At 39.1% G+C, this 15598-nt stretch overlaps 1 protein-coding gene across 1 annotated transcript in view; it reads right to left on the minus strand.

Moving 5' to 3' along the window:
- Pard3b (par-3 family cell polarity regulator beta) overlaps positions 1-15598 on the minus strand; it is a 1033383-nt gene that overhangs the window by 564622 nt on the left and 453163 nt on the right. The window contains exon 4 of the mRNA XM_026786343.1: positions 12214-12323. Within this exon, the coding sequence (XP_026642144.1) occupies positions 12214-12323 (110 nt within the window). The remainder of the gene's footprint in view (positions 1-12213; positions 12324-15598) is intronic.

A 15598-nucleotide genomic window follows, 5' to 3' on the forward strand; every position in this document is an offset into this window, starting at 1 on the left:
TTAAGATAGACTGGATTAAACTATCAAGTTCTGAAGTTCAGTGTATTAGGTATATTTTCCCTGCCAATATCTTCAATTCATCATAGCTAACTGACTTGTATTACCATGGTATATCAAGGAGTACCTGTATATAATAGTTTCAACAATTGGTATGAACTTAAAATTGAGTAGCAAATCCCTTCCATCCCCTAAGACCTGCAAATGGCAATATATGGCCACTTGTTGGCAGAAATAGAAGGCAAGTCAATGCAACGAATGTGGAATTAAACAGTTTCATCCTCAAACCTTCACTCCTTCTGCAATTCTTTTCTAAGCACCACTGTTCTTTAGCTACAGGGTTATGTTCTCAATATGTAAGAAACGTACAAGAGGGAGCTCGGCATAGTGAGGAAGATTCCCAGAGGAAAGAAAGAACAAGACAAGTACCTTAGACTGAAGACAATCAAGACAGACAGAGAGTGGGCGAAAACTACTGCTTCACTATTATGAAGTAAATTTAGAAACATTCACGGTGAGAAAAAGGATATCAATATTGGTCATTCAGCCCATAGTTGAGGAAAGACACAGAGAAAGAACTGTATATAGAAAATAGAGGCAACACAATGGGGTCCTCATGTCCTTTTGCTGGTGTTCATGCTCAGAGTAAAGCAAAGACACAGAGAAATAAATGTATATGGAAAATAGAGGGAGACACAATGCTATCCTCATGTCCTTTCGCTGGTGTTAATGCTTAGTAGAAAACCTGAGCTCAGACTACAAAATGCTACATCAAAAGGTAAACTTTTGCATAGAAAGTCAAGTAATCTTCAAGAAGGCTGCCAAGTTCCTTCAGTGTGGGGATTTGTAATTGATAGCAATTGACATACACTAATTCTATATGGGGTTGCACATGATGTTGATACATGTATGTATAAATAGTACAATAATCAGGCCAGAGCAGGCAGGTTTTCTCAAGCATTTATTTTTTTGTTTATAGTGTGACACTCAAAATATGTGACATTCTTCCAGATTTTTGGACATATTTAAGAAATGACCATTATCCATAGTCATCCCTTTATGCAAAAAAACATTGAAACTCCAAACTCCGATGTAACTACAACTACCCTTTGACCAACATTTCCTCAGCTCTGCCTCCCTCTATCCCTCTGCCCCAGCATTTGTTGCCTACCACTCTCCACTATTTTAGACTGCTGACACTAGTCAGTTCAGATAGTACTTGGCTTCTTTCACTTAATGACTTGACTCTTACCTAGGTTGTTACCAAGGAGAGGATTTCATCCTTTTGTACTTGGTTAGCTTTTCATTGCACAAGGACATCAGCAGTTCTTTGTCTATTCATTTAATGGAAATTTAGGATACTGTCTTTGGCAACACTGGGAATTAAACCAGGGATACTATATATGCCAGGCTAGTGTGCCACCAATTACCTATACCACTAGAGCACATCACTCTGTCATCATCTGTCTGTCTGTGCATCAGTACTGAAGAGTGAACCTAGGGCCTTATGCATGCTAGGCAAACGTTGACCCACTAAGCTGTATCCTCAGCCTGGTGCTGGTCTCACTCTGTAGCTTTGGTAGGGCTTGAAATTGTGATCACCCTGCCTTAGCTACCAGGGCAGCTGGGTTTAGGGCCACAGTCTGGCTAACTTAGGTTGTTCTGTTTCTGAGCTCCTGGGAAACATGGGAATGTATATGACTCATAACATACTACTTTTACTTCCTTTGGATATTTTTGGTTCATCTAATAGCTTAGTTTTAATTTCTAAAGAAACCTCCATAATGCTTTTCCATAATAGCTGTACTATGGATGTACTTCTCATCCCAAACACCTGGGGCAAGGGGTGTCTGTGGAGACTACACAGCTCTACACACGGCTCATTTTTGGAGACTATGCAAACACAGTTTTGACTGTATTGATGAGTAAGATCTCAAGGAGCGTTCTCAACATGCAAATCACAACCTAAACAGTATTAGCTGCTTCAACGCCTGCTTGCTTTTCTTTGGATCATTGTAAGAATGCAGCTGAATATCAAATACATACTATCTATATTTTAACATGCAGAGGCTGGTTTGATTGATAATGAGTGAAAAGAAAGGCAGAGGAAACACAGACATCAGTCCCTGCAGTAAGCTAGTCAGTTCTTACTGCAGATGTATCAGCTGCCATTTCCTTCCCACGACAATAACCCTTTATGATTTTGCAGCACATGTCACTCATTCATTCTTACTTAAAAAGTAGGGCGATCCATCTGGAGAGAAAACTCAAGAAATCAGGTAAATATTGCAAATAGTTTTCATTGGAAAAATAAAGCTTAACTTAATCAGAAGGCTTTGGGTCCTCCACTGCTTCAAAATAGTCACTTCAAACCTAACTCACTCCAGATGTCCCCATGGTCACCTAATCAGACATCAAAAGCTGCACTGTGACAAGCCACACGCTGCTGACGAGGATGTCACGTGTTTCCACAAGCATAAAGCACACACAGTAGTGACATTTAAAAGGTGATCCATCTACATGAGAGCTCTCCTCTGTGGCACAGGGCTATTAGGAGAAGGCCCCTCCTGAGAAAGAAACACTGTGTTTAACGTCTGCACAGTGTCATCCGGTGGCTAACGCACTTGGAAGCAGAAGCAGAAGGAAACCCACACTTCAGGAGAGTTTATGGTGTTTTTGGGGGAGTGGGGTGGGGGATTCCTCATCTGAAGAGAATATTGCCATGCTTGAGGAAAGAAAAAAGAGAAAGTTCTCGACTCCTCTCAGAAGCTGGGAGCTTGCTGCTTCTCTAGGGAGAACTTGCATTAACCCTTTCAGTCTAAAACCATGGACGCTTAGGAAATAAATGTCTGCAGCACAGAAGGTTTGCCTGGAAGATAAAACAAACAAACAAACTAACAGAAAACAACAAGATCCCCAAACCCCACAGCTCTCAACCTCGAGTTTAACCTTAGACAAACCTGGCTGCTTGGCTTTAGACTTGAGATTTTAACGTCAACTATCTTATTGAATGCATATATGTGTGTTTGTGTAGATAGCATTTTAAAACGCTGCCTCTGTATGGGTGTTCAGGTTTTTATTTTAAAATTTCGTCTCTATTATCTACTTGACAAATACACACAGACAGAAAATATAATTGACATCAATGAAGTTTAGGACATTAGAATAAAATTTAAAGTTGAGTTCATTCTAATCAAGGTTAGCAACTCATGCCTGGAACCCAGATATCCTTAGTTTGGGGGTTTAAATCAATAATGGCACTAAAGTTTATGTAGCCTCCCTGCTTATTATTATTATTATTATTAGTTACACACGCTTTAGGAGAGAGCCATGTGAGATTTAAATAGTTCTATCAAGGTTACAGTGTTAATAATTCTGAGTATAGGACCTTGATCTTCAGGAAAAGCTGAATATCTAAGTGAATGTCAAACAACACTGTCCAATTGGACCTGACCACAGCACTAAGATGCTACACTCATTGGCGTTTTGCTACAAAACACATTGTCAATGTCCCCCACACTCTTATCAACCCACATTTCAGAGACATTTTTATTTCTTCTGTATCAGTCAAAACTATAAAAGCGAATTAAGAAAAATGGGATAGAAGAAACATTGGAAGAGAACATCTTTAGATACACTGTTACAAGAAATGAACCCAAGTTCAAATCAAATGTGTTTTTGAATTCTTTTAACACAGCTATTAGCATAAGCGATGAGGCTACTAACCTTATAGAATTCAAAATTTGGTTAACAAAAATAAAATCCAAATCACTGAGTTACTTAATTTATTATTCAATACCAAATACCACATTGGTATTAATTTCTATTCTGTTTTTCTTCATGGTTTACCTGTAAAATTAGCCTCTATAGCAATTAATATGCACAATAATAATGGCTTGTTCTCTCCATAATTTCAGCTAATTCTCTGAACCAACTCATTGCTAAAATTCTAAAATTAAATAAGTCTGAGAATCCAAACTGCTGCCCTTAGCCGCCAGGTGACATTTTACTATGTAGCAGAGAAGTTGTGCTTAGACATGTCTCTTGATTTCACAGCACAGAATAACAAGAAACAGCTGTCCTGAGGCAGGAGATCCTCAGCTGAAGCTATCCTGTGGAGAGAATATTGTGTTAAACAGGGGTTCTTCTAATCCAATTCATATATATATATATATATATATATATATATATATATATATATATCTGTGTGTGTGCATAAATGCATATACACAGACATATGCACACATCCAATACACTTAAAATATACTCAAAAATGAGTTAAAATGGCTTAAAAAGTTGTTGAATTGATTTCCCTTATCCAGCTCAGAAATCTCAGAATTAAAATTTTAAGCCTCATTTATTTATAATTCACCATGCGCCGGGCACTATGCCTGGGAACACAAATAAGAAAATACCAGCTCTTGCCACGGAGGAGCTTGCAGTTCTGGCCATGTGCAGAAATGCCAGCCACCTGGTAGTCACACTGTAGGAATAGGAAGATGAGAACTAACAGAGACACCAAACATGGTGCTCCCTACATGGTTTATGGAGAGAAAACAGAGTGCCGAACTGTAGAGTGTAGAGAATGTGCATGTTGATGGTTAAAATGTAACATCTGCCAATGTGATACACGCTCAAGTTGATATGGCTGTGTACTTGCTTTGAATTTGGTCTTCTTAAGCAGACTCTAACTTTCCTGTGTTGAGGAGTAATGTGCTGAGCTTTCTTTATGGCACGCAGCACAAGGCTGGGTACCTAGAGGATCAATCAATACATTCTGATATGAAAGCAAAACTCGGTTTACGTTAAGCTCGCACTCCGACTAAACAGCAAAAGGGACAAAGCTCGCTTTTTTCATTTCTGAAACAGACTTCAAATAGTGAACATTTTGGTTTTCAGTTCAAACTAGACCCACATTGAGTGATGCAGAAGTATTCGCCTGCTAGAGTAATTCCCAGGAATCCACATGGATGACCCCTGCTAAGACCCTAAGCAGGTAGTGGAGAGGGTGCCTGAAATGGCCTTGCTCTGTAGTCAGACTGATGACTACCTTAATTGTCATCATAGAACCTTCATCCAGCAACTGATGGAAGCAGATGCAGAGATCCACAGCAGAGCCCTGGACTGAGCTCCCAGAGTCCAGTCAAAGAGTGGGAGGAGTGAGAATATGAGCAAAGAGGTCAAGACCACGATGGGGACACACACTGAAACAGCTTCCCTGAGCTAATGGAAGCCTTCCAACTCTGGCCTTATAGAGAAGAAACCAGCATAGGGCCAAAGTAGGCCTTCTAAATGTGGGTGACAGTTGTATGGCTGGAGCAGACTATGGGGCCACTGGCAGTGAGACCAGGATTTATCCCTACTGCTTGTATTGGCTTTTTGGAACCCATTCTCTTTGGAGTGATACCTTGTTCAGCCTAGATATAGTGGGGAGAACCTTGGTCCTGCCTCAAAGCAATTGCTAGACTTTGTTGACTCCCCATGGGAAGCCTTACCCTCTCTGAGGAGTGGACAGGGAATGGGATGGGGGTGAGACGGGGGGGGGGGTAAGGGTGAGGGAGTGAGAACTGGGATTAGCATATAAAATGAGAAAAGATAGTTTTTCTTCTTTGTTTGTTTTTAAGTAATTGCCTGAGCAGGGGTCACATTTCCCAGGGTCCTTGGCTTGTCATGGTATAGACATTTAGCTAGTCCATTTTTTTTTAAATTAATCTCTGCAAAATGCCAGGAAAAATCTCTGCTGTGGAATAAATGGGACTCTTCCCTCTCCAGTACCTGAACCTTAGTCTCTAAGCACAATGGTGTAGAAATCAAGCTGCCTAAACTTGCCAAACTTAGTAAGCAGTTGGCTTCATGAAATACTGGTTGGCAGCATTATCTCTTAAAACAAAGCCATATGAAAACCATTGCTGCGACGTGTCTTCAAGCTCTGGGCTTATCAACACGCAGCGTGAACAGCTGGAGCTACACACACCAGGGCTATTATTAAATCACTGTGTCAGAAGAAAAAAAAGAAAAAACAGAAAGAAAGAAAACCCTTTTGTAGGACTCAGTATCTCTAAATAATACAATTATATATTACACGTTATTTGTCCTTCCTTCTCCTGCACAGCATCCAGTGCTCCTAGCTGAAACAACGGCTATCGCCTCCCTTCAGATCCCCTCCACAGCCATCTGTCTTGGGCTTCTATAGCTACGCAGCTGTAGTATCTCACGAATAGAAAGTAAGATTTGTGTCTCTAGAATGTCTACTAAATCTTATGCTGTATTTTGATGTAAACTCACTCATACTTTCTTTATGTGTGGACTAAGAATAATCATTAACAAAGGCAAATAGATCATGGTTAGCTGGTTTGGTTGTATGGCCCACAGTTCGTAACCAAACCCTTCTAATTTTTATGCTAACAGACAAGGCATTACAGTTCAACTGTAATATCTCATTGATTTCGTTCATGGATTTGATAAAGTTTAATATGGGGGAACATGTATTGTAATTTCAATATACGTGACCTTCTTGGAAAGAGATACAACAGGTCATTTCTCATCCACAGTTTATACAAGAGGCAAGCAGAATGCAGCTTCTCACTGTCCCTCAACAGTGCCACTATCAGTACCTGTGCTGATGACAAAAGACCCAAATCTCCAGAGACTGGCTGCATTTCTACTCATCCTGCAATAGAACATTCCTGAAAACTGGGAATATTTCTCCGAGGGTATTCTCCATATCCAACCTGTATTCTTCTCCTATAATCTTAACCTTAGAGAATCAAGCAATCATGTTGCTTTTGAATAAACAGATATGTGTGGCTCTAGGAGCAAAGAAAGAACGAAAGAAAGAAAAAAACATTCATTTTAAATCCTGATTTTATGTCTGTTAGGTAGGAAGAATGATAATATGATTGAATAACCCAAGCTACTTACTGGACCTTTGTAGGGAGAAGGGGAAGCTAGCTACGTTTTAATCAGCATCAGTCTGAGGAGTGAGGACTTCGTTCCTGTGCTACTTAATCCTATAAAGCAAGCTTCTCATCTTAATATTTTGTTCTCCTAAGTTCTAGAAAATGATGAATTCCATGACCACCCTATACCGGAACTCATAATTTCAGGGACACATTAGACCCCTGAAAACCATCCATTTCCTTCTACTTCAACACACCTGAATTGACTGTTTAATTTTAAAAATAAAATACATGTAATATAGACATCAACTTCTAAAGGCCAGGTGTGAAAAAACACACCACACACACACACACATGCACATACACATACACCACACACGCACACACATGCACACACACCACACTCACACACACACAAGCACGCACATACACACACATGTGCTCACACACCACACACACACATACACCACACACGCACACAATGCACACGCATGCACACATGTGGCACACACCACACTCACACACAAGCACACACATACACACACATGTGCTCACACACCACACACACATACACCACACACGCACACAATGCACACGCATGCACACATGTGGCACACACCACACTCACACACAAGCACGCACATACACACACATGTGCTCACACACCACACACACACATACACCACACATGCACACAATGCACACGCATGCACACATGTGGCACACACCACACTCACACACACAAGCACGCACATACACACACATGTGGCACACACCACACTCACACACACAAGCACGCACATACCATACACAATGCACATGCACACACACATGTGCTCACACACCACACACACACACACCACATCATTCTGGTAATATAACAAGGAACAGGTTTAGAGCATGATCATTTACTCTCAGAGAACAACCACAGTACTATATATTTCAGGAATCTACTTTTTAATTTAGCCACTCTGCAGGGTCGACGTGCCTTAAGCATTAAATGCAAGATATAAACAGTCATTAAAACACAAAACACCTATATTAACTAACCGGATATTAAGGAGGAAATATCACATGTGTTTAGAGGTCCATTTCAAATTCAGGAACATCAATTTCAAGGGCTTGGTTTTATGGCATGCCCTTAAGCCAAGAAAGAACAGCAGGTTGCAATCAAAGGAAGGTAATGCTACTTATAGGAAAAGTCGCACTACAATATCCTGTCCCCAGACTCTTTCTCCTTTCAAAGGTGCCGAGAATGTGGGTGGCTACTGTCTTGGAAGAGGAACAGCTATCGCTGTGTGGGCATTGATAGCTATTCTATCCCGGTATGAAGTAGAGGCAGAGAAACACATTTCCATGCTCTTTATCTGATGGTACTTTAAATAATGAAAACTGAAATTTGGTGGGTTTTCAGCACATAGAATTTGAAACTTGCAGCAAATCTAAATTCTCTTATTTGACTGTTTTGTAAGTTCAACATGCCCGTGAGGGTACATCTGAAATAACCAACTTGTAATGATTCAATCAATCACATAGGCACAGCTTTCTTAACTTTTCCAAACCACACACCACAGCTCTGAACACCAGTGAAGCACATTCTAACTGTGGTGAGCCTAGTGAAGTACAGCTAAAAAGAACAGCCATCGGCAGTGATGTTAAAGGCAACACAGTCAAATGTAAGTGTAAGTGTTCATTCTCTGGATTCTTAGGCTGTGAGTTATGAGTAACTTTCCTTTCCTGGGAATAACTGAATATCACCCACTTGGGGTCTTGCTGTCTGTGAATTACTTACACGAGAATGCTCAGTAGGAAGTAGAAATTCCAACCCTCATTGGATATTGGGAGTAGAAGCAACGGAACATGGTCCTTTAAAGCAAGTGTTTTTCACATTGCTTGCTACATCATCACAAATTCCCTATCCATACCATCACTTATCCAATCAGAGGAACAAATTTGCTACAGGTGACACCTCCATCAGAATATCTGAGATCTGGAAGGACCCAAGTCTGCAACCCACACTTCCTGAACTCCTATGGTCCTTGTTATGAAAGTCTATGGGAGTGGTTTTCCCATGCTAATCCAGGAAAGCCACTCTTTCATTACTGAGTAAATACTGATAGCAACTTCGTGGACACATATAGGATCACATAATTTTTTTATCTGCACCTGGATTTCTATAGTGCACTGCACTATTCCACAGACAGGAGCCAGGATGACAGCTAATCATACTGACACTCAAGAGAAGACATGGAGATCAGCGACCTTCCTCCTAGGGTCACAAATCATTTTATTAATTTACACCTGATTTTACTTCTCCCTAGATAAACATGACCGGATACAAATGCAATAAGAACCATAAATATAATATAGTTTACTATTAATCACATTTAGGAAAAATTAAAATAATTAAAATAATTTAATAATATAGTTTATTCAACCCAAGATAGCAAATGTATTTAAACACAGAATCAACAAAGAGTACTTAATGAAACTTTCGACACACACACCAAAATGATATCGTCTTCTAAGTGGAAATGGACACCGCTCAAGAATCTTTACTGACTAACTCTGTCTACAGTTCTTATGACAGGGCAGTTAAAGACTCTGTCTCCTGAGTTAGGTAGACTAAACATTATAAAAAGTAAGCAATTTGAGGGTGGGTACTAGGTAACAGGGAGACTGGCTGGGTTAGGTTAATTATTAACTAAAGCTGTCCAGCTGCTCAGAAACTCTAAGAATTTCCTGTAAACTTACATGGATCTTTCGTTTCTAATCTGAAGCCTACACAGTGAGCACTTGCCATGTCCTTGGCACAGAGTCTGCTTCCGGAACATTGAGGCCCCTGAGCTTCAGTCCTGCAGCAGGGCAGGGACCATGTCCTCAGGTCTCAGGCTATCCTTATCAGCATGCACATAGCCCAGTCTAGAAGGGAGGAAATGCATGTGTTCCTTCTATTGCTGATGCACAGGCACTTAAGCCATGACACCTGCATACAGTCTAGGAACAAGCATTTTGAGTGGCAGTGTTTTCTTCCTGAAATTAGAACACATATCTCTGCTGGTAATACTATATCATCCATTTCAGAATTCCCTGAGGTCATGTTTGGATAAATCTATTAGAACTATGGGAGCCCCCGTTTTCTCTAAGAGAAAGCAGTATTTATGTTATTTCAATTGTTCTGAGCACTGAGTCTACATGACACAAACAAACATATGTGAGGGGATGTCCGAATGCAAACAGTGAAAACACATTAATCAGACAGACTCATTTTAGGGTACATAGACATCTCAAAATATGCATTAAGTTATACTTACTCTTATTTATGTAAATTTTTTTATACTTATATCATTCCCCCTTTCCCAATTCAATATATTTAGACTTAACCTGGTCTCAATCATTGCATATTTAAAATGAAATAAAGACAAACAAAAATCTCCACAAAATACTAAACACTGGCTGTCTATGTATTCATCAATAAATTTGATCAGATATACCCAACTTTTATTAATGCTCTATCAAATATACCTCTTTAAAGAGCAGACATTTTAAAATATTTTATTTTTCTTTTTGCTTATGTGATTATGTGTGTTGTTTTTAAAGATTTTAGTTTTCTTTTTACGTATGTGATTAGGTGTGTTGATATACACACATAAGTGAAGTGACTTCAGAGCTCAAAGGAAGGCATTGGATTCCCAGGAGCTGGAGTTTCCTACAGAGTCTTCTGCAAGGAAGGTAGGTGTTCTCCAACAAAACTGCCTGCACATGAGCCGGGCAAGGGATACACCCAGAGACATGCCCAAGTGTTGGGGGAGAGACCGCAAGGCCTCAAGCCTGCGTGAAGAACCACAGGCAACCAAGAATGCAGAAAGCAGCAGGAATAGTCTTCCCTGGAAAAGAGTGCATCAACTGGCTAACCAACACAAATAGTTAGCAGGGAAAACACACACATACATAAAAGTAGCATTATACAAACTGAGCAGTGGTGTGTGTGCATGTGCGTGTGCATGCGTGTGTGAACATCAATTAATTAAAAAATGAGACCATGAATTTGAAGGAGAACAAGAAGAGGAGTATGGGAGGTGTGGAGGAAGGAAAGGGAAAATGATGTAATTATATCATAATAAGAAGTTATTAAAATACATATTTAAAAGAAAACGTGCTCCTAAGCACTGAGCCATCTCTAGCATCCAGAGGACAGAGTTTTAAACAGGATAATAAGATGACATTGCATCTAAATTGCTTTAAAGGCACTACTTTAAGGAAAGAAAGTTCAGAAAGTGACAAACTCCTAACTGACTGGTAAATACTCCATAATGCAGCATACCATCCCTACTTTATAAACGTTTGCACTGGTTTCTCAAAACAAAATTATATTGAACTGTGAGAATTATCTTGGCCAATTCCGTCACCCTGATATATGTCTTTCATACAGTGCTCTAAAGTGAGACTTGTCATGAGTCATGGATTGGCTTTCAGGAGAGTTTGAAGTATGGTTACACTATTGGATGTTGTTCTTTGTGATAATATGTATGGCCATTCACCAGAGTTTTAACTTTCTGGCAATTTGGATGGATGAACCACCACTATAGGTCTTCAAACCAAATGAAAATTTCAAGAACACAATCCCACAGTCCAAGTGGATGGATGGAAGTAATTTTTCTGGAAGTAATTTTTGACTTAACCTATCACTGATAAAAAAAAAAAAAACATTAGTTAAAAATATGTTGTTTCAGAAGCACTTTTTTCTTACATAGCTTATTTTTCTTCAATTTCAATGCTGGATTCTAGAAGATCAATGCTGGCTTCATATATTCATGGTGTTGGGAGCTTAGACTGTCTCACCATTTACTGTCCTCCCACCTTACAAAGCACTGTGCTGAATCACTTAAAATACACCGATTCATTCTATGACAGTCTTAAGCAGGGACAACAGGCATGGAATAGGTCAAAGGCTGGCTGCAAACAGGGTCTTTGGAATCACTAGGTTCAGTTCCTAGGTCTCCCATGTCCTAGCTATGTGTCCTTGAACAAATAGTTATGTTCCTGAATCTCTCCCTGCCCCATATTTTATCAAGAAAATGGAGATTACCACTTGTTCTTACTTACATGTGGAAATTTAAGTGAGGGTTTGACATGCAATCAGTGCTATGTAAGTAATGGCTATTGCTATAAACATAGACTACATGACCATGCTATCTATTTTTATAGCTACTACTTTGCATTTTATCAAAAGGCCTATATATAATTCTCAGCTCTCTGGAGTTGATGGGCAAGGTCCTTTGATCCTTCGCAGAAACTCGAATGCTAAGACACCTACCGGAACAACAGGTTTCAAACTCTGGCCATTTTGGCTGGCAGCACTTGGCTGGGCATCAGCATGTGGCCCCGGTGCTGGTTCACTGCTTCTCCTCACCAGCAGTGGCGTGCCTGCAAGACAAAATCAGAGGTGAGAGGTCGAATGAACCCCAGGGAGAAGAGACTAGAGGGCACAATGTATTTTAATTAAAAGGGTTTATAACACGCTTTAGGGTTTCACCGTTCTGCTTCAAAGGATGCTTGTAAATAAGCAGCTAATGCTCTTCAGGCGTGTCTAGGTAAGACAGCATGCATGGACTTAGACTTTCAACCCTCATCTTTCCTTACTGCAGCTTAAAACCAGCCACTGCATTGAACAGATGTGTTAGGCAAGACTAGAGAATGGTCTAAGAAGGGTCTAATTGTTGTTCTCAGATGCACATGTGGTTTTAAAAAATAATTATGCACAAGACTAATAAAGAAGCTCAAACATGCAATGAGATCTGATATTCAGTAGACCTAGAAGCATAGTTATTCCTTCCATTTGATGCTTCCCAAACCTTTTGAACAATGATACCAACTGAATGAAATTACGCTCTGAGCTTACAGCATTAATGTCTATTTAAGTATATAGGGGATTGGCTCCATTCTGCTCTTTTCCCTCTAAAGTAGACAAACCGATAAAGAAAATATGTTAGTTTTTCTAAAAATATATTCTGATTTCCTTTTAATTTAATAAAAGCTCCCACTATTAAATATTTGAGTCAGTTATTAAATTCTGAAAGAAAGATTAGAAAGTTCAGATGCAATTCAACCTCAATAGGGCTAACAACCTAACCACACTCAGTGCAATTAGGCCTAAAATAATTTGCTCCATACAAAATTGGCTTTTATAGAGAAAAACGTAAAGAAAAAAAAATCTGCCTGTGGTTTAAAAGTCACTCTCACAGAAAAATTCACTTTTATTTGCATACTTTGGGGAAATGAGTGAAAACAGTAGAATGTAATTTTTCATTTATCAACATACTGAAAATAATTCCTCAAACTTCAATAGCTGCTTCAGCTTAAAGGAAGATTTCACCTCCATTTTAAGTTACTTACCATACAGACTTCATATTGCTACAACATTCTTTTTCTCTGTGCAAAACCTGAAATCACTAGTTTTTACCCCTTTCTACACAGAAGCTGCTTTCTTGAAAACAGGGCTTTTCACAGTGCATTAATAATAATGCTCTTTAAGACAGAGACCCGGCAAGGAACTCAGGACCGCGAGGGGTGCATCCACACACTGAGACAATGGGGATGTTCTACTGGGAACTCACCAAGGCCAGCTGGCCTGGGTCTGGAAAAGCTTGGGATAAAACTGGACTCTCTGAACATAGCGGACAATGAGGACTACTGAGAACTCAAGAACAATGGCAATGGGTTTCTGATCCTACTTCACGCACTGGCTTTGTGGGAGCCTAGGCAGTTTGGATGCTCAACTTGCTAGACCTGGATGGAGGTGGGGGTTCCTTGGACTTCCCACAGGACAGGGAACCCTGATTGCTTTTCGGGCTGAGGAGGGGGGGAATTAATTGGGGAGGGAAATGGGAGGCGGTGGCGGGGAAGAGACAGAAATCTTTAATAAATAAATAAATTAAAAAAAAATCTCAAAAAAAAAAAAAAAGACAGAGACCCGAAGACAAAATGTACTCAAGAGCCCACGCACTCGCAGGCTTCCTCTTCTATTAATAGACTCATCGCCACATTGCTCTCTCCTTCCTCCATCTTGGCAATGTTAAAATAACTGACTGTACAGTCAGCAGTCCTTTCTTCAAAGAAACATGAAGGATAAACCAGACTAGAAGGAAAAAGTTCCTTAAAATCAGTCTCATATCAAGTTTTTCACTTCTCCAGTTGACCTTGAGACTAAATATCTTTCAAGTCAAGCCCCTCAGTTGTCAGCAGCATGAAGAGAAAAGTTGGTTTAGATGCGATTTTCTCAGACATAGCTCATGGTATGTGAATTCCCAAAGAAATCGGATAAACAGGAAGGCAGACACCTTGAAACTCTAAATTATTTCCAAGTACTTAATGAGGTGAGTACACTATAACAATCTCAAACAGGGAGAAATAAACAGAAAAAACAAGGAATGCCATCTTGGTTCACTATACTGTTTTCTCACTGTCAAAAGCAAGGTGATGATGTAACAGAAAAGAAAATAGTGACCAACCATTTCAGTTATTACAACTTTTCAGCTGAGTCATACACACACACACATATACTGACATAGAAACACACATATATACAGAAATACAAACATACGCATATACACATACAGACATATACAGACATACAAACACATATACATATATATACAGATACACAAACATATACACATATATACACATATATTTATACAGACATACACACATACATATACTGTATACATAAACACACATACATATACCCACATATATAGATATACATACACGCATATGTATACATATATACACATATAAGTGCATATGCACATATGCATAAACACATATATATATATATGCAGGTATATACATATACACACATAATACATAAACACACATATGCTTACACATATAGATGCACAAACATACATATATACATGGAAATATATACATATAAACACATAATGCACATATGCATAAGTACACACTACACACACACATATATGCATGCATAATACATACACACCTACAGACACACCTGTCATAATGCATGGAACATGCTTTTTCTTAGATAACAAATGTCTTATTTTCAAGTTTTAGAAGATGGTTTTCCTTCAACGTTGAGGATGCAAGCCTCTGCCTCATCACAGTTTATCTCCTACTTTACTGGTAAAATGTTAAATTATCTATGATGCTTTTGAAGTAACAGGTATTCAGTTTTATGCATTCAAAATGCCATAACATTGTAATACATCTCTCAGAAGATAATTCAGTTTATTCCACTATATCAGCTGCTTAGAACATAAAAAAACATCATTGATACTCTGTTATTATGTATATCTTTCACATTTTTATGTATCAGTTAGAAAATTTAACTAATAAATACACACCAAACTTCCAAGCAACCAATCAAGCTTTAAGATGGATGATCTTCCTCAAACATGGACTCAGCTCATTAGGAAAAAGTTTCCCTCTGTGTTTTTTTTTTTCTTCCACATTTGACTGTCTCCTGTTGAGTCACCTTCTAATTTTTCCTTGGCTGTCTTAATGTGTTAATAACAAGTGCAAATCATTTCATACTGGAATTAATAATGAGCATCTCAAAATATGAACTGTTATCTCAGCTTTAAACAAACCCTCCTCGTATTATTTTTCAAACTGCCAACCCCTATTAGCAGACTGCTGTCAAGGACAGTCGGAGCTGCCACTCAAAGCCATAG

The sequence above is a fragment of the Microtus ochrogaster genome, linkage group LG4 (genome assembly GCF_000317375.1).
Source record: "Microtus ochrogaster isolate Prairie Vole_2 linkage group LG4, MicOch1.0, whole genome shotgun sequence".
Classification (NCBI taxonomy): Eukaryota; Metazoa; Chordata; class Mammalia; order Rodentia; family Cricetidae; genus Microtus; species Microtus ochrogaster.